This window comes from Cuculus canorus, chromosome 13 (assembly GCF_017976375.1).
Source record: "Cuculus canorus isolate bCucCan1 chromosome 13, bCucCan1.pri, whole genome shotgun sequence".
In the NCBI taxonomy this organism is placed as follows: Eukaryota; Metazoa; Chordata; class Aves; order Cuculiformes; family Cuculidae; genus Cuculus; species Cuculus canorus.
In genome coordinates, this window is record NC_071413.1 from 2,281,627 (window position 1) to 2,300,621 (window position 18,995).

Sequence of the window (18,995 nt, forward strand, 5' to 3'; positions counted from 1 at the left end):
CTGGGACCCGTGTTGACACACTGTCACATACTGAAGAGATGGGTGTGCTTTGGCTTGGGAAGGACAGGTGCTGCCCTCTGGAAAGTTTCTTTTGTGTGATTTTACAGATCTTGCAGCCACAGGGTGATAAAAGGGCAGTTTTTATTCCAGAGAGACAGAGGCTTATCAGCAAAAGCACTTCATTCGCACTCTCAGTTCTTTCCAAGTATGTAGTTGAGGGAGGGAAGAGATGAAGAGTGGCACAATCAGGGCATGGGGGCACAGCAGCAATAGTGATGTGAATCTGCTTGGACACCGTTGTAACTTTAAAAGATCCAGGAGATTAGAAATGTTTGAGAGTAAAGAATTAAAAGGTGCTCTCGTAAACAGAAGGAGTTCCGAATTTTGTGACAGATGATTGAAAAGTGACCAGACAGGAACTGCAAGTAAGAAGTGCCAGCAGAAGGATTCCTTGCCAAGAAATGCACAGAGTGATAGCACAAACGGTACAGAAACGGTACACACTCAGTGTAAGGGCTTTGGATGCAGCTTTATCTGCACTAAAACCCCTCCCGTTCACTATCCGACAGCCGATAGGCTTTGCCTTTTCCGCTGTGCTATCACACTGGAAACGAGATTGCAGCTGCAGCGGGAATAGTGGAAGGGCAATGGAAGTGTGGAAGGGCAAACATGGGCAAAATCATCACCACTTTTCCTAGATAAGGCCTTCCCTTTAGATAAAAATCTGTGTACTTAAGCACAATACTCGTTATCTCTTTTTTTGTGGTTGTCCATTGTTTTTAAAAACGATAATTAGCACTTTGCAGGAGCTCAAACGATGCTTCAGGGTCTGCACTCCCTGTGTCTGTTTTGCTGTGTTGGTGGGAAGAATATTTGGGGGAATACTCCCTTTGAGTGCAAGATAAAGCAGAAGTGAAATCTGGCTCTTTGTCTCTTTTTACTATGTTTTGAAAAATAACAAGGTAGAGTGTTTAATATTGTGTTTTTATACTTCCTGTACTTCTGTTTTCCTTTTTTTTTCTTTAACATGTTTTTAACACCCCTGTAAATGAAAATTGTTGATTCATTTGATTGATTCTTTTATCCGTCGATTGTGCTGCTTTTAGGCTGAAGTTCCAGTGTCTCACATAACTTAAAACTAAGCGAGAAGAAGTCACCTATTTGAAGAACTGGTTGGAAAGAATATAACAAAAGGTAAGGGAAGACACTTTTTGGGTCGATCTTCTGGATGCACTAATTCAAAAACAGATGTTGCAAAGCCTGAAGTAGCTCAGGGGCTCCATTTCAGCCCTGGAGGTACAGGCATACATTTAAGTATTTGAGCTTTCACTCAAAAATGCTGATTTTTTTTTCATCAGACAAATGACTTTAAAAAAAACCCTTTTAAATGTAAGCTCTTCAGACCTATTAACATTTTAGTTTCATTGCAGTCATCCAAAGACGCTGAATTACTGTCCTGTTTAACAGCTACACACAGCAATTGCCACCTGGTTTAACAGTTGTAAACAGGAGGCAGAGTTTACCTCGGAGAAGTAAATGCCACTGGGATGCAAAAGTAATTCTAACCTGATAAAAGCCTTAAAGGGAAACCCTCCTCTGCAATATTTGATTACTCCAACTCTTTGAATATAACAGACGAGAAACTCAAAGAATTTTCTGTTAACACGCAGCTAAAAAGGTTTATTTAAGCCTGTGTCTTAAATCAAAGTCACATAGAATTGACTCTTCAGGAACAATTATTTCCTCAACCAAGAGAAATGGGGACTGTGCTAACAACTCACTTTATGTCCCAGCTAACTGCTTACTAGCAATGGTGAGAAAAGATAATGCATGTAGATAAATGTCTAAGGCTTCTACTATATTGTTTTTAAGTGACTTAGACACCTAAATTAAACAGACTACTCCCTATTTGCATGGAACCCTGTAAATATTTCCTATGGAAACCTGAAACCACATGAAACTCGGGTAGTTTCACTTCGAAAGAAACCAGTTCTGTGCATACAAACAGACACAAATGCTGGGTTAGAGAATAGGTCACTAAACGTGCAGAATCCTTATCTGTCATGGGCAGGCACCTCGCCAGACTGTGTTGTGATTTCTTTTCAAGGATTTCAATAAATTGGTGATACTGAGTTACAAAAGCTGAGGACTGACAGAAACTATCTTCAGCACAAAATGAAGTGGATTTTGTTTGAGTTTCAGTGGTTTGGGGTTTGTTTGGTTTTTAAAGTTTGAATATGTTGTGTTTGCAGTGAATCTGAGCGTTAAGGTAAAATGTAGGCTTGAGAAGTCGAACTAATCAACATTGACAGGAGAGTTTCTGTGGAAGGCTGCAAAATTAAAACCCAATTTTTCACATAATCATTTAGGTTGAAAAAGACCTTTAAGATAAAGTCCAGTTGTAAACCAGTCACTGCCAACTCCACCACTAACCTATGTCCCTAAGTGCCACATCGCCACATCTTTTGAATCCCTCCAGGGATGGGGACTCCACCACTTACTTCCCTGGGCAGCCTGTGCTAGTGTTTGACAAAACACTCGGCTCTTGCTGATGAATGCTTACTGGTTCTTTTTGTGGTCTCTGTATAAAATATATTCAGTAAGAGTTTCTCTGTGATCCGAGACTCCCCAAAGAGGTGCAGAGCTACCTGCATGTGTAGAGGGCTACAGCTCTTCTGGTGAAGGTCTGAGAACAGAGTCTTCTGCACCAATTCCTGCACACACATTTTTCCAACAGCTCCCAAGACAGTGTAGTTAACCAGAATTTGCCATGTATCTGCTAAAGCCTGTAATAAATTAAACCCTTGGCAATATTGACCCAGGTTCATTTTACACCTTGATTTGGATGAACCTGTTTCTCAGAGTTTTAGCTGGCCCCTTCCCAGCCCTCAGTCTGGAATCAATAAGGGGGTTTTGAGACAGGTGAGTGAACAGCCAGTGACATTAAATGCATGATGTTTTCTAAGATTACGGATTTCTAAGGACATCAAACAACTTTTCAGACCAAAAGCAGTGTAGCCAGCAGGTCAAGAGAGGTGATTCTCCCCCTCTTGTGAGACCCCACCTGGAGTCCTGTATACAATTTTGGAATCCCCAACATAAAAAGAGTAGAAGATATTTAGTGCCTGCACCTCTAGGCAGATATTAGGGTGTTTGTAGGAGGTACCAACTCCATTTCTGCCATCAGGATGTTTGTAGTAAAAAAATGAGTTGCAAAATACATTCTTGTCACCCCAGAATCCTTATCCCCAAAGCAGTGTGGCCAGCAGGGTGAGGGAGTGGATTCTTCCCCTCTGTTCTGCTCTTGTGAGACTGCAACTGGAAACATGTGTCCAGCTCTGGAATCCCCAACAGAAGAAGGAGATGGGACTGTTGGAACAGGTGCAGAGGAGGCACAGAGATGATCCGAGGGCTGGAGCACCTCTGCTCTGAGGACACGCTGGGAGAGTTGGGGTTGTTCAGCCTGGAGAAGGCTGCGGGGAGACCTTAGAGCAGCTTCCAGCGCTGAAAGGGGCTGCAGGAAAGCTGGGGAGGGACTCTGGATCAGGGAGGACAGGGACAGGACAAAAGGAGATTAAGATGAGCTCTTAGGGAGAAATGTTTTGCTGTGAGGGTGGGGAGGCCCTGGCCCAGGGTGCCCAGAGCAGTGGGGGCTGCCCCATCCCTGGAGGGGTTCCAGTGGGAGGTGTCACTGCCCATGGCCGGGGTGGGACTGGGTGGGCTCTGAGCCCCCGCCCATCGCGGCCCTTCCACGGCCCTCTGGGCTCCGCTTGTCCCGCCTCTCGCGTGACGCGTTTTGTCCCTCGGCGGCCGCCGTCGCGCGAAGATGGCGGCGCCCGATTCCGCCGACAGCGACGAGGAGGACCTGGTGAGCTACGGCTCCGCGCTGCCGCCGCTGCAGGAGGGTAAGGGCAGCAGGGACTCTGCGCCCCGCCGGGCCGCCCCCGGCACCGCGGCCTCCTCGGGCCCCCGCCGCTGCCTCGCCGCGCTGGGGGCGGGCTGAGGAAGGGCTGAGGGAGGGCCGGGACGCCGGCCCTGGTCCGAGCCGGGGCTGCTCGCGCTTTCCCGGCCTCTGCTAAAGCGGGGCTCGACTCTAACAGCTCGTGCGTTAGTGGGGTGAGCAGAGCGTGGCTTCGGTGGGAAGGGACCCCAGAGCCCCTCCAGTCCCACTCCTGCCGGGGGCAGGGACACCCCCCGCTGGATCAGGGGCTCCGAGCCCCATCCAACCTGGCCTGGAACCCCTCCAGGGATGGGGCAGCCCCCACTGCTCTGGGCAACCTGGGCCAGGGCCTCCCACTCTTACAGGAAAACGTTTCTTCCTAAGATGTCATCTCAATCTCCCCTCTTCCAGCTCAAAACCATTCTCTTGTCCTATCCCTGTCCTCCCTGGCCAAGAGCCCCTCCCCAGCTTTGCTAGAGCTCCTTTCAGTGCTGGAAACTGCTCTACGGTCTCCCCAGAGCCTTCTCTTCTCCAGGCTGAACAACCCCAACTCTCTCAGCCTGTCCTCAGAGCAGAGGTGCTCCAGTTCTCACATCATCTCCGTGGCCTCCTCTGCACCTGTTATAAACAGAAGAAATTTCAGTTATAACATAACGAAATTTCAGTTAAGATTTATCCTCTTTTAGTTTAAAGCCATTAGCCCTTGTCCTATTGCTTAAATAGCTTTTTCTTATCTTTCTTATAAGCCCCCCTTTACTGTAAGACCACTAATTTCCTCAGGGTCTTCCCCAAGCTGAACAACCGCAGCTCTCTCAGCCTTTCTTCATAGGGGGAGTATTTCTAAGGCTTGGATGATTTTGGTGGCCTCCTCTGCTCCGTGTCCCTGCTGTGCTGAGGGCTGCAGAGCAGGGTGCAGTTTGCGTTCTGTTCCTGTGGTTATGTTTGTGAGACATACATGGCATTGCCCAAGGACTCCTGTGCAGCTGTGACTCCTGAGTCTGTGCCACTTAATTCGTAGAAGTATTGTTAAAAAGGTGCAAATGTTTATGTCAAAGTTGATAGCATTTATGTTTTGTTTCAGGTTTGGATGCTTCTGTCAGTGTAATTTTGCAAGTTACTTAAGGGATAGAGGCCTGTCAGAAGTCTTGTGTACTTGACAGCTGGAAGTGCCTTTTCACAGGAAAAATAATGCCCTTAGAGCTCGTTAGAATTTAGAATTTCTGTTTTCATGCTTTTAGTTTAGCAAGGTGCATCATAATGTATACATATATTTAAGGAATGGTGGGGACAAATGTAAACTGCTGACGCTTTCTGCTTCAGGGTCGCTACTGTTTGAGCCAGTCCTTAATTGCAAGGAAGAGATGGCATCTGGAACGTGTGGAGAGTCAGTTCCTTATGCACTGTTGTGACTGAGTTTCTGTTTTATCTGATTGTAGGTGAACGACTTAAAAAGCCAGTTCCTCTTCAAGAACAGACCGTTAAAGATGCAAAGGGACGATATCAGCGTTTCCATGGAGCATTTACTGGTGGTTTCTCTGCTGGTTACTTTAACACTGTTGGCACAAAGGAAGGTTAGATACTTTTCTGTCTTCTGGGTTAATTGATTACCATAATTTAATGTCAGTGAAAACAAGCTAGCTGTCGTTAAGCACTTTTTTCTGCTTTTTGTTATACCATAAATAGTTGAAATGGTATTGTTGAAGATATTTCCCCTCGAGTTTTTGAACTACAGTTTTATGGCTGTTGCCTTGAAGTATCCTTAAAGCGTAAGGTTGAAATAATTGAATTGCTTTCAAACATTACTTCACAGTTTACAGTACATTACTTAGATATTTATTTCTTTAAAGGATGGACTCCTTCAACTTTTGTATCGTCACGGCAGAAGAGAGCGGACAGAACCGTTCTTGGACCAGAAGACTTCATGGATGAAGAGGTGAATTTAGAAAGGAATACAAATCTTTTGAAAGTAGTTACCATGGCAGCGGGTGTTTCAGGCAATGAAATTTTCTAAAGAAGTTCAATAGCAAAAAGTACCTTTAAAAGTATTTCTTGTGTAGAGTGTTATACTGCTAGTTCCTATAGAATGTTTCATAGATTCACTTTTCACTTTGGGAGCTCCTGTAATCTCAGTATTAAGAAAACCAAACCTGAACTCAACCCTTTCACTTCCTCTATCAGAAAATACGAATGGTTTTGAAGCAGTTCTAAATATGACCATTCAAGTTATTGAAAAAGCAACTGTATAAGTGGCTTGAAAAACTTAGCAAAGATGAGGGTCATACCCTGCTTTCTTCCCTTTACTGTTATAGTAAGCAGGTATTTGAGGGAAACATTTTTAATCTATGTTTTTTTATTTTCCAGGATCTTAGTGAATTTGGGATAGCACCAAAAGCTATTACAACCACAGATGATTTTGCTTCCAAAGCTAAAGACAGAATAAAAGAGAAAGCCAGACAGATTGCAGGAGTAGTTGCTGCCATTCCAGGAACCAGTGCGTTTGATGATTTAATAGGACCATCAAAGTAAGTAAATTTAGCTAAAAGTTAACCGAACAATTACTTTTGCTGTTTTATTGGTTAGAAAAGTAACGCTTGACCACAGTAATCCATGAAAGAGAGTGGAAGGTCTGCAGTCTTGTACTGTCAGAGTGGCTTCCACCTGGATTTTTGGTTTGTATGTGCAGACTTGTACCAGGTAAGCATTAAAAATGTTTAAACATCCCATTTATACCAAGATGTTGTGTAGGTACCAATATTGATATATTCAGATTTGATTTTAAAATGGGGTGTGAAAAACATAATTTTGAATGGTTAAATATGTATTATTTTTCAAGAAATGTTAAAAATGTAGTTTGAGGTAACTTTTCCTTTTCTTTTCTTCTTAGAATAACAATCGGGGTGGAACTGTTACGAAAAATGGGCTGGAAAGAAGGACAAGGGATTGGACCGAGAGTTAAAAGAAAGCCGCTCAGGCAGAAACCTGGTAAGTTCAGTGAAGATCCTAAACTCATTAACAGAAAGTGAACATTCGTAGCCTGATTAAAAACTTTGTTTCAAAGCCTTTTCTTTGGTCTGTTTCTTTAGTATTGGATAAATTTAATAAGGAACTGTGATTTCACATGATGCTGTTCTCTCTTACAGACCCTGCAGTGAAAGTCTACGGTTGTGCGTTACCCCCTGGAATGTCTGAGGGTTCTGAGGTACTGAACAGGCAAAAGTTGTTTGGCTGATGTTAGAATGTGTGCTGGTACACTTTCAAAGACATCAAAGAAGTTTTTTTAACATGCAGTTTTGAGTTTTGTTAAAAGTATTCATAAATATTTATTGTGCTTTTTTGTGAAAAACAGGCTTTAGAGTAACTAAATGTGTTCTTCTCCTACCTAAGTAGGTGTAGTTCATACTTGTTTTCATATACGCAATTTAAGAAATGTGAACTCGCTTAGTTTCATGTTAGCTAAATGTTCTAAAAGCTCAGTAGAATTTTAGTGATGTTTGCTGTTTTATACTTTTATTTTGTACAAGGATGAAGAGGATGAATACCAGCCAGAAAATGTGACATTTGCGCCCAAAGACATAATGCCTGTGGATTTGACTCCAAAAGAGAATGTCCATGGGCTTGGCTATAAGGGCTTGGACCCTTCACAAGCTTTATTTGGTGCATCTGGCAGAGAACACCTGAATCTTTTCACAGGTAGTTCTGGAGACATGGGCGATTTAATTGGTGATCTGAGACACAACAAAGGAAGAAAACTAGGTATTACGGGTCAGGTAAGAGTGTTTTATAATGCATTTTGTTATTGGTGTGGTAAAATCTAAATAAATATTGATCTTTCTTCTGTGGAAGCACCTGGTCATTGTAGGGTGATTCCCACAGATCTGAAGTGTGGTTTGAGAACAGAACATTTTTCAATTTTTCTTAAGTGAAGATGTGGGCAAATCCTTAGAACTCTTGAAGTGCCTTCACTTACAGATACTGTTAAAGAGACCTATGAAATACCATTCGCTAGAGAGATGTTGCTTTCTTCCATTATATTTGTAGTTCTTATAAATGGACAGTGCTTCTATGTCTTTCTGAGAATGATACCTGTTTAATTTTAAGCCAACTTACATCTTTTTGGCCTTTGAGAAATGAACCTGCTCTTAGTTGGACTGCAGATGTTGTTGTCTTGTGGAATGAGGCCGCTGTCCTCATCCGGTGCAGGCCAAACTCGCTGTCCTTCGTTGCCTGGGGAGTGAAATATGTTCACTTTTGTGTTTGTTTTTTTTTTTTCCCCCTAGTTGGTAACACTTTTATTTGTGAAACTGTGTATTTTTCCTAGTACATATGTGGATACTGGACATACTGTATGTTATAGATGGGTTGACATACCTGTAGCTGTGAAGATGCGATTTAAACCTATTAGTTTTACCCTTTTGAATTCTCATTTTAAATATATTTTAGGCTTTTGGTGTAGGAGCTTTAGAGGAGGAAGATGATGATATTTATGCAACTGAAGCACTGTCAAAATATGATACAGTTCTGAAAGATGAGGAACCTGGAGATGGCTTGTATGGCTGGACGGCGCCTAAACAGTATAAATCCAATAAAAGTAAGAACTCTTTTTCTGTCTAAAGAGCTACTGTAACTTGTGTTTGGGTAAAAAAATACAAGTATAGTCTATATTTTCCAAATATTTTAATTTTCAATGAACTGGTACCATCCAGCCCTGATATCTGAAACTTCCTCACATCCGCCTTCTGTGTTCGAGTGTCCAAATCTGGAAATTATTTCCAGAGTCCTGCACTAATCCCAATGTAGATTAACCCCCTGAATTGTATTTTTATAAGGACAGTATGTGTGCTTTGCAAGATACAGCACTCCCCTTCACTGAAGGAAACAAATGGTTGTGAATTAATGCTACAAAATGCAACCCGATGCTTGCAAAAAGATTTTTCTTGTGTATTTTGAAATAACATTTGTAAACTTTATCTGATTATCACTTTATTTGAAATGCGTGAAATATTATAGCGATTTCTAGAGGATCTGTTGATGTTAGTTGTACACAGTTAATGGCACTCACGATGCTGGCGGTGCACTATAGTGGTACTGCTGCCTCGCTGTTAGCCGTGTTTGTCTCAAAGCATCTCTCTGGTCACCGTTTTTTTGCTGTATAATGCTATTCCAGATTCAGAAACTTTCATTTCAAAAGAAAGGCAGTGAAGACCAAGAACTGCAATTATTATCCATAAAATATTTTGAGAAATGGAAAATATTAAGAAAAAATGCTTGTTGCCAAACATTTGCGTTTTAAATTTTGACCAACTCTGGTCATTTTTTAGAGTCTGAAAGAGAAGTTAAATACATAGGCAAAATCTTGGATGGTTTTTCCTTGGCGTCAAAATCATCAGCTCCAAGCAAGGTAAGCAGATGTTGATATTTTTGTATTAAGAATATCATCAGCAAATTGACACGTGCGCTGCATGGACTGTACTGTCACTCAGTGTTTTCTGTGTCACTAGAAATAAGTGTTCTGGTCAGCAATGAAGACGCTGGATGAGCAAAATTATAGCATTGGAGGCAGTTCAATATAAACCTAGAGTCTGTCAGACCACTGGGTGAATTTAACCTTTGCCTGTGTATGCCTTTGAGGAAACGCCTTCCACGCAATCCACTGCACATAAAGTTGAGAGAATGCTTTGATTTAGATTTGAAATTAAAAGATGTGCATCTTGCTTCTAGGCCTTTCAGATGTAACATTAATTCCTCTGTAAAAATCAGGCCCTATGGTTCATCCACTTCACTGTTTTAGTGACAAGTTAATTTGTTAGCCCCATTATCCGGTAGGCGTCATTTATGCCGTATATATTCGCATATATTAGAATGACAAACAGAAGATCTGACGTGATCTTTGTTCGAATGAAGAAAAAGGAAGAACGTTCACGCGGTATCGTGTGCTTTCCTGTTTTTCATAATCATTACATATTAACAGTATAACAGTTTGTTCCCCAAGTTTGTATTATAATGTAGCCTGTGATGCCTGTTTCTGCCGCTAGGATGTAAATTGAGGAACTTCTAGGTTGAGTTGACTATTTCTCAAAGACATTTCCAAGTGTTAAATACAAAGTTATATCCCTCTCTCACTGGATTTTTGTATTGTCATCCCCATGCCAAGGTTTTTCCACCACCTGACCTGCCACGGAACTACAGACCAGTCCATTACTTCCGACCTGTGGTAGCAGTTGGGAATGACAACTACCAGTTACGGAAGGCGTTAGAGGAATCGACTGGAAAACTTGAGAGTGATACAACACAACAAAGCAGGCATGCTCTGAATGCGTCTCAGAGAGGGGAACGACTAGGAGAGGATGCCCTGAAAGGTACTGATGGATGTGACCGCGCCGTTGCTGGTGCTGCACGTCCCCTGCTTGTTTACCTAACAGTAAAAATTTGGTCTAGCCTTGAACGCTCTTCCAATATAAACATATTAAATGTAGTTGATTAACTGCAATACCTTGTCATTCATAGAGTTGTAGAATGGTTTGGGTTGGAAGAGACCTTAAAGATCTTCCAGTTCCAACCTCCTGCCATGGGCAGGGACACCTCCTGCTGGATCAGCCTGTTCGAGGCCCCTGTCATTGTTCTATTTCATTGCAACAGATGAATTGCTGACGTACCTGCCTGTGTTTTCTTTTGATTATATCTTTTAAAGATTAAAATTATGTGTGCGACTGTGTTTTGTTGTGGTGGTATTTTTTCTTGTGACCTTATTATGAATTTGGAATACAGGCTGTGAGGGTGTTTTTTTTCTCTGCAATGAAGTTTCACTAAATACATGCAAATTCACTGAAAAAGTAATTTATAAATGTGCTTTGCATTGGTATCTACAGAGGTGAAGCTTACAAAGTAGTATATAATTGTGTGGTAAATAGCGTAAAAGATGTAATAGTGGCCAATTTTCTCTCTGCTGTCTCTGCCATTATGCTGTTTATTGATGCTTGAGGGCATTTTCTCTGAACGTATATGCATAGTGGTAGGCTTTTTTCCTTCACTACAGTGGTAGAAATGGTTATAATAATTTTTTCGTTTCTATTTATCTCTTGCTGCTTCCTTTGGTTTTAGGTCCAGCTCCTTCTGTTTTGGAATATCTGTCTGAGAAAGATAGAGAAAGACTCAAAGAAGTGAAACAGGCATCTGAAGAGCAAATGAAAGCACGAATGTTGGCTCAGCAGGCCCAAAGCAGCAGGTTGCAGCCGGCTGCCCCAGAGGATGCTTCTCGCAAATGGCAAATGTTGCTGGGGGGGCAGTTAGCAAGCGCTGGTCCCAGCGACTTCAAACCATTTGCAAGAAATCCGGAAAAACAAAGAAGATACGAAAGTTTTGTGAAAAGTCTTAAACAAGGAGAAAAAGGTAAATGAAGAGATTAACTCTGATATTTTCATTTTTCTCTGAAAGAATATTTCTTGATGTTTTTTCCTTTTTCCCCTGTTTTGTCCTATTACATTTGTATTTGCTATGAGTTCTCTTCCTGAGCTCCACAGCATTTCTCCATTTTGCTTCTTTTTAAGGCCAGTGTTAAAAGAAATTCTTACTGATATTTAATTGTGTAGATTTCAGCAAAACTGCTCAGTAATTTAAGTGTTGGCAAGAATTGATTTTAGGCATTGCATTTCATTGTTCTGTGCTGTAGCAGAAGTGAAGTTCTCCAGGATGTTCTACCTAAGTGCCTGTATTTCTCGCTTTCCCTTTCCTTTGCTCAAGTAGACTTCAGCTTTCCCCAGTACCATAAACTCTGCATGGAACAAGCTTTTCCATTTAGTTCGTTTCTCTTTGACGTGTAAAACTGAGAGATCCTATAAAGGCAGAAAGGATATGGAATCACAGTAGAATGGCAATTGAAATATCTCTTTTTAAAATAGATGTTTAAATCTCTTGCATTTGGTAAATACCATTATTCTTGTGATCTTGGAAAAACTACCTCTGCTTGTCAAAGAGTAACACAGTTGGGATTAATACTGTCCTTAAATTAAATGCTCAGTAAATACCTGCAAGAGTGTTTGCTAATTATCTTATTTTTTGTTTGAAAAGCATCAGACCTTAGTAAGCTGTAATCTCTGCTAAGCATTTCTCTCCTTATCTTATAGTAGATACCCTGGGGCAGTATTTAGACCCAAATATGACAGAATGGGAGCGAGGAAGAGAACAAGAGGAGTTCTTCCGTGCAGCCATGTTCTACAAATCCTCAAATTCAGTGCTGGCATCCAGGTTTACCCGGGCCAAATACGAGGACGATGTTGACAAAGTCGAGGTTCCTCGGGACCAAGAGGTAGATGCTGTTTGGAGTCTTGGAGTGTGTTGGAGCTGCAGTTGCTGCCTTAACCGTGGCTTCCAAAGTCTTTTTCTTTGGAATTCTTTTGTAGATATAATGTCAATGTTTTGTTGCCTTTCTGTTTAGCAGACTTTGGAAAACGCTCCAGTGATTTGCTAAACTACACATAAATATTTATGTTTCTATTCCCTTCTGAGGTTTTCTAACACTGTCAGTTCTGTAAGTCGTTACTTATTTAGCAGCTATAAATGTTTGACTTTTTTAGAATGATCTTGATGATAAGGAAGCCGCTGTGAAGATGAAGATGTTCGGCAAACTCACAAGAGACAAGTTTGAGTGGCATCCTGAAAAGCTGTTGTGTAAAAGATTTAATGTTCCTGATCCCTATCCTGAGTAAGACAATTAATACTGATATTTTAAACGCTTCTTCAAAATAAAAAAACCCATTTCTTCCTAAGATCTCATTTCAGTCTCCCCCCTTTCAGCTGAAAACTGTTCCCTCTCGTCCTGTCCCTGCCCTCCCTGATCCAGAGCCCCTCCCCAGCTATCCTGGAGCACCTTTCAGTGCTGGAAGCTGCTCTGAGGTCTCCCCAGAGCCTTCTCTTCTCCAGGCTGAACAACCTCAACTCCCTCAGCCTGCCCTCATAGCAGAGGTGCTCCAGCCCTCGGATATTTTCATGGCCTGGACCCATTCCAAAAGAATAGTGTGCGTTTTAAGGACCGCTCTAGGTGTTATGGCTTGTTGTAGATAATTCAAGGCCTTTCTGAGTTGAAAATAGTAATTAACGAATATTTTTATTTCCCTCTAGTTCTTCCATTGTTGGGTTGCCAAAAGTGAAACGAGACAAGTATTCTGTCTTCAATTTCTTAACTCTGCCTGAGCCCACCACGTCTGTAACTCAAGCAACAAATGAAAAGGCCCAACAGAATAACAGTCTCAACAGTAAGTTTGTTGTTACTTTGCTCATTTAGCCATAAATGAGTTAATACTATAGAGAAAGCATGCCTTTGTTGTGGGGAACTAATCCACCTGTTTGTATTTTAAATTAAAAAACCCGAAACTAATTGAAAATAAAAACTGAAGTCAATGATATTGTGCTAATTTCTTCTACCTAGAAGACCTTTATAGGTCAGATATGTATTAGAAAGATTTTAAAATGTCAAACTCCACTGAAGAAGCAGAGTAATTTCAGATCAAGTAGGCGTGAAATGCAGGATAATTTGGCATGGAACTGATAGGAATGTTTGGGATGTTTTTAGAACCAAAGAAACCTTCAAGATGGGATATGTCAGATAAAGAGAAGGAGAAAAAAGATTCTATCAGTGAGTTCATTAGTCTCGCTAGAGCAAAAGCTGATGTTCAGCAGCAGCCGCCAGCGCCAGCAACAGAAGAAAGTGGAACTGCACCGAGCGAAACTCCTTCCACGGAGGTGAGTGTACAGCGGCATTGGAACGTGAAGGGAACAGCTGTAAACCATCACCACCTTGAAATAAGGTTGGGGAACGTATGAACTGATTTAATACAGTTTGCAAAAGAACCAGCTCGGGATAAGCAAAGATGCGAGATTGTTCTTTGAAGAATTTTGAGGTTATAACTCTGAGAGGTAAAACACTCGGTGTGTACAAGGACAGAAAGTTTGACTGAACTTGGAGCAGCAGCTTAAGAGAAATAAAACTATCTCAGCAGTCTGGGAGTTCAGTTCAGTCCCTTACACCCACTTTCCTCCCTGGCACAGAATATAGTTTTTTCTGCTTTGAATGGAGGAAGGTGGGTACTTAGGGAGAAAGGTGATGTTTTACTTGAATTTAGTAGTGTGTAATTGCAGTTTGAATTAATGAATTAGAATTTACAATATATGGGGAGCTATTTTCAACTGTCTGTGTAGCACAAATTGGGCGCTACCCTGTGCAGGACACTGACTTACTTTATCAGTGTTTGAGTTTCACTATTTTGGACTAGCAGTTGCTAAGATTGTGTATTTCACAGCTGTTGTGGTATTTGAGTGTTTTCTAAATACTTGTCAGCGTGTTACTTGGCAGAGAGACTGTTAGTTTCTCTAGTGTTTAAATACAGTTTGTTGTGATGCTGTTTTGCAGGTGGCTAATGAAGACAAGGATCAGGAAGAAGAAAGCAGGCCATCCATGGACTTATTTAAAGCCATTTTTGTGAGTTCCTCAGATGAAAAATCATCTTCCTCTGAAGAAGAGAGTGATGAAGAACAGCAACCAACTACTTCGGTAGCAGAATTGGAAACAGCCAAGGAAGCTGATCTACCAGACAGTTCTTCATCTAATGTAAAAGGTGGTACTTAACGGGTGTTTATTTTTAGAAATACCTTAAACGCTTTATTTAGTAGTCATATCCTCCAGGACTGCTGGGACAGTGCTGTGCTCTTGTGCAAACCATCTGGAACTGGTGGAGCCGGGCATATAGGAAAAGTGAATCACGTAGCACTCGATAAGGCCTTGCACCTTATAGTCTTATTTACGTTGCCATGTGTCTTGCATAGATGCTGCGAGCAAACTGCCCTGTGGAAAATGCTTGTTAAGAAGTGGGGGGGAGCAAAGCATCTAGTGTTGAAGTGTACTTCACTGAGAAATGCAGGGAAACTTGTATACCTATGATAAATCGCAAGACAGAAGCAATAAATTATGACTCTGTTATGGTGGCTATTTGATGATTTCAGAGATTAGTAACTTGCATTTCTTTGATAATTAAATTCACTCTCTAAATGCTGACATTTCAGTAAGATATAATGTTGAAGTCATTTTATTAAGACATCAAAAAGCTTATTTCTGTTCTAGTTATAAAAGTTGCCACAATACTTCCACAGGAGAGGGAGGAGACCAATCTTTACTTCTTAATAGAATTTAATAAACAAAAAAAAAAAAGTAAAAAGTAAAATTTAATAAAAAAGTTCCCATATTTTCAAGATGTCATTAAATTAACAAAATGTACAATATAATTAGCTTACAATAGAAATATTTTGTTTTCTTACTGTCACAGATGTTAACAGAACCAACTAACTTTGACTGTTTTAACTCTCTAGATCTTGTGGAGTGTTTTATTTGTCCCAAGTAATGGAAAAGCGGTACTGTGTTACTAAACAAAGCAAACACATACACTGATATTCATTTAATTAGTAATTTTATAGTGTAAAATTTTGATTGCAAAGGAACAAAAAACCTACGTGGTTGTTGGCGTGTTTCAGAATGTCGGCCATCCAGATGGCCAAAGCAGTCCGCAGAGATAGAGGATGCTGGTCCATGTGCTTTCGTAGAGGCTTTAGGAAGCCTCCTTGAACTTTCTTCACTGCTTCGTGGAAAAAGAGTTATCTTTTTTTTTCTTTTTGAATAAAGGTTTTGGTTTCTTTCATAGAGAACGTGGCTGCTACAACCGATCCTGCTGTTTCTGTGCTGCCCACCTCAAAGCAGGAACTGGATGCAGCAGAGGAATTTGGACCAAAACTGCCTCCATCTTTTTCTTCTGGTAAGTTCTGTAGACTCCTATGGTGTAAACTCTGCACATTGCAGTTGTCTGTAGGATGTATGATATTTCTCTTTAAAAAACACTTGTGAACAGGCACTTTACCTTTTAAATGCCTGTGTTACCTCAAATTGGCATCAGTAAATGCTTTATTTTCCTGCTGTGATCTTCTAGCAGGAACCTCTTTGCCTGTGTACTTATTTTGCTGTAGCTCCATAGAGGCAGTGATAAAAACCATTGAAAATATAGGACCAGCCTTGCAGTTTCTTTTAATAACAGATTGCAAAGGCATTTATTATAGTAGGAAGGTTGCATTTAGGGGTTTTAGACTTTGCATTTCCATTGGAAAGCTTAGTTGTTTGTTGCTGTTTTTTTTTTAAACTATCCTAATGGATTAAAAGTGTTACCGCATTTACTAATAAAATTACCTAGCTTTTGTCTTTTTTTTTAATTTCCACATTTGCTTTGTGCTTTAGGCTCTACTTGTCAACAAGAACCAGTGGTGCCAGCAAGTTTTCCTGGGTCTAGTGGGAAAGAAAAACGTAGGAAGAACAGAGAGAAACACAAGACGAAGAGAGAACACAAACACAAAAAGGAAAAGGTATTGAATATCAATGAACAGTTTACCGATTCTTTGATCTGCCAGTCAAAACGTTTTATTATTTGTGCTCGGTTGCAGCAAACCTGGGATATAGTGGGACTAGGACTTAGGCAGCTGAGTTTCCCGGATGTCTTGAAACCTGGACTTGAGAACAGAAAATTATCCAACAGGGGCACTGCTTTTTCTGTGTATACGTGACTACAGATACAATATTTTGGGTGGGTTAATGCTGTGTGCTGAAGATGTCAGGCACGTTCTGGGAACTGCATATAATTTATGACTTGTACACGAAAAATAATAATAATAATGAGATTTCTGGTTTGGAGGGAGCTGGTTCAGGACTTGGGGGTGAAATGGGGGATTTTAGTATGTATTTTTTGAGCTCGGTGTAGTGGCAAAGAGTCATTGTGAAAGGTTCTGTTTCAATTAAGTCTGGAGTCTACGCTGAAATCAACGTTTTGCTGTTGTTGCCTTTTGGAAAAAAAAAAGTCTTTCACAATGAAATAAGGGATTATTTCTCTTCTTTTTACAGAAAAAGAAACATAAGAAGCAGAAACCCAAAGGAAAACATAAGAATAAAAAATCGGAAAAAGAAAGTAGCTCAGACACTTCAGATAGCAGTGACAGCCTCAGTGATATAGACACCACTGGCTTGTCCCCCAAAGAACTTCTTAGAAGGTAAAGAGAAACTTTGCTTAGAAACTTACAAATTCTGCAGTGAATAACCAAAACCTCAGTTTATGAGTTGTCCATCTAATGAACATATTTGCAACGAATACGGATCACCCAGTCTTTGTGAATAGAAAACACTGCTCAGTTTTCTTAATGAAGTGAGGAAAGATTACAAATATTGGGCATCTTAACCTAGAGAGTAATTAATTTTAGGATAGAAGCCTTTTAAGGTAAAGGGCACTAAGTACACAACTCTGCTAATTAATGGAAGTTATTAAAGATGACAGATCCTTTTGGAAGGTATTTTGAATGGGAATTGAAAATTGAACAAGTGCAGATGGGGATTCGTATTTCCATTACTTTCTCTGCTTCTCTTGGCAGCACTGGAAGCAACATTGTCTGCTTCAGAATGTTTTGAGTCTGCTTCACTTTGTTGATAATAAGCAAATACAAAAACATGCCGTGTGTGGCACTGACTCTCAAGATAATTCTGCACTTGAGCAAGAAGCAGTGAAGCAAGCAGAACAGTGCAGGAGTGACGTGCACATCTACTAAATTTAGACTGTGCTGTTTCATTTTCATAAACGAGGGACTGGAATGTAGCGCCAACAGAGACTGAAAGTCACAAAAAGAACGATTCGCGGCTTTGTTTTGCGCGCACTCTTGAAGTGAAGTACGAAGTAGCTGTCTCTAGTTCAGATCATAGTAAGCTTTAAGTGCATCCCGTGTGGAGGAATCACTGTGTCAGCTTCTGTTCTGTGTCTCTGATTACCGGAAGGAGAGATCTGAAGGTATTTGTTGAAATTTATTCCCTGGCAGAGGCTGCTCAGGGAGGGCGTTGAGTTGCCATTCCCGGAGGTGTTTTAAAGATGGGTAGATGAGGTACGTGGGGATATGGATTAGTAGTGCACAGGTACAGTTGGACTCAAAGGTCTTTTCCAACCAAATGATTCTATGAAACAGCACATCCAACTGGCTAATGCACAGCCATCGGGGTCTGAGTGTTTAGTGGAATGAACTGGTGCTGGTGGAAAGGCTGATGTTTCAAAGTTATATATTGGTGTTTTCTTACTAAGAAAAACCAAACTACTATTCCTTTGATTTCTAAATAGCTAAAGTACAGTTTTATGCATTTTGCACAGAATAGACTTCTTTGTGCAAACAGCTGTTTTGGAAGTGTTTGAATGTCTCTACATCATGGAGAAAATGTTTTTATCTCGCATAACTCAGATCTCTTTCTTAAACTAAGGTTATGGAAACTGCTCCAGTAGCTGAATGTTTTTAATGTTACAGTTCAGTCTGACCTCTTTCTTTTTCTTTCTCCCTTTTAGATTAAAACAACTCCAGTACTGAAGAGGCAGCTCGCTTTCTTCGATGCCGTGTGACTTGATCTCAAATTTTTGATCTCCTCCATGATGGTAGATCAATCATGTATACTTGGAAGCATTGTAGATACTGTATTCATATTGAATTTGTTTGAAAGTAAATGTGCATATGTTTATTTTGTGATGCTTTATATGTTCAAGATGTATGGATTGTGGAAAAAAGACCCCTTTCTGGGTAGCAAAATCTGAAATACTGTGGGCTCTGTTTTAATTAATACAAAACAAGATATTTTAATAAACTTAAGTATTACAAATCGTTTTTTTGTGTTGAGGCGTTACCTAGGAGCTGTAAAACACTGGAAAGTAAGTTTCAGTTTGAATTAAGTTAGGGAGTTAAAAACTAAAGCCATGTGAAATGTCTATTTGGTGCAAATATTTTTAATGAGTAATGCAGAATTTCCTGTGGCAGGTTTGCAGTATTGGGCTGTATCGGAGCTACTTTTACACCTCTAAACTGTATATAGGATTTACCATAACACATCTAAACCAATCAACCGTCATTTTGACACAAATTGTTAAGGCTAAGCTACTAAAATGTTATTACTGTAATTATAATCTGCCTTATTTCATGGACTTACAACCACAAATGCTTAATTTCTTTGTTT

General features: G+C 40.5%; 1 protein-coding gene across 2 annotated transcripts; it reads left to right on the forward strand.

The window, feature by feature from the left end:
• Positions 1–1,079: 1,079 nt before the first annotated feature.
• Positions 1,080–18,649, forward strand: GPATCH1 (G-patch domain containing 1). 2 transcript variants are annotated; one of them, XM_054078578.1, is made up of 20 exons: positions 1,080–1,194; positions 5,377–5,511; positions 5,788–5,873; positions 6,302–6,462; positions 6,825–6,922; positions 7,081–7,139; positions 7,462–7,707; positions 8,381–8,528; positions 9,259–9,338; positions 10,092–10,296; positions 11,039–11,326; positions 12,061–12,242; positions 12,511–12,638; positions 13,055–13,188; positions 13,506–13,675; positions 14,343–14,547; positions 15,625–15,735; positions 16,209–16,333; positions 16,866–17,011; positions 18,337–18,649. In XM_054078578.1, exons 3-20 carry the CDS (start codon positions 5,862–5,864, stop codon positions 18,356–18,358), a joined length of 2,520 nt encoding a protein of 839 aa, XP_053934553.1. In that variant the 5' UTR covers positions 1,080–1,194; positions 5,377–5,511; positions 5,788–5,861; the 3' UTR covers positions 18,359–18,649. The 2 variants fall into 2 exon arrangements, with proteins under 2 accessions (XP_053934553.1, XP_053934552.1); XM_054078577.1 differs by lacking the exon at positions 1,080–1,194 and adding an exon at positions 3,757–3,905.
• The last annotated feature ends 346 nt before the right edge of the window (positions 18,650–18,995 follow it).

Coding starts and splice junctions, on each gene's coding strand:
- GPATCH1 (XM_054078577.1), top strand. CDS start 3,827: ATGGCGGCGCCCGATTCCGCCGACAGCGACGAGGAGGACCTGGTGAGC. Junction 6,923..7,080: donor GCCGCTCAGGCAGAAACCTG/GTAAGTTCAGTG, acceptor TCTCTCTTACAG/ACCCTGCAGTGAAAGTCTAC. Junction 12,639..13,054: donor GTTCCTGATCCCTATCCTGA/GTAAGACAATTA, acceptor ATTTCCCTCTAG/TTCTTCCATTGTTGGGTTGC.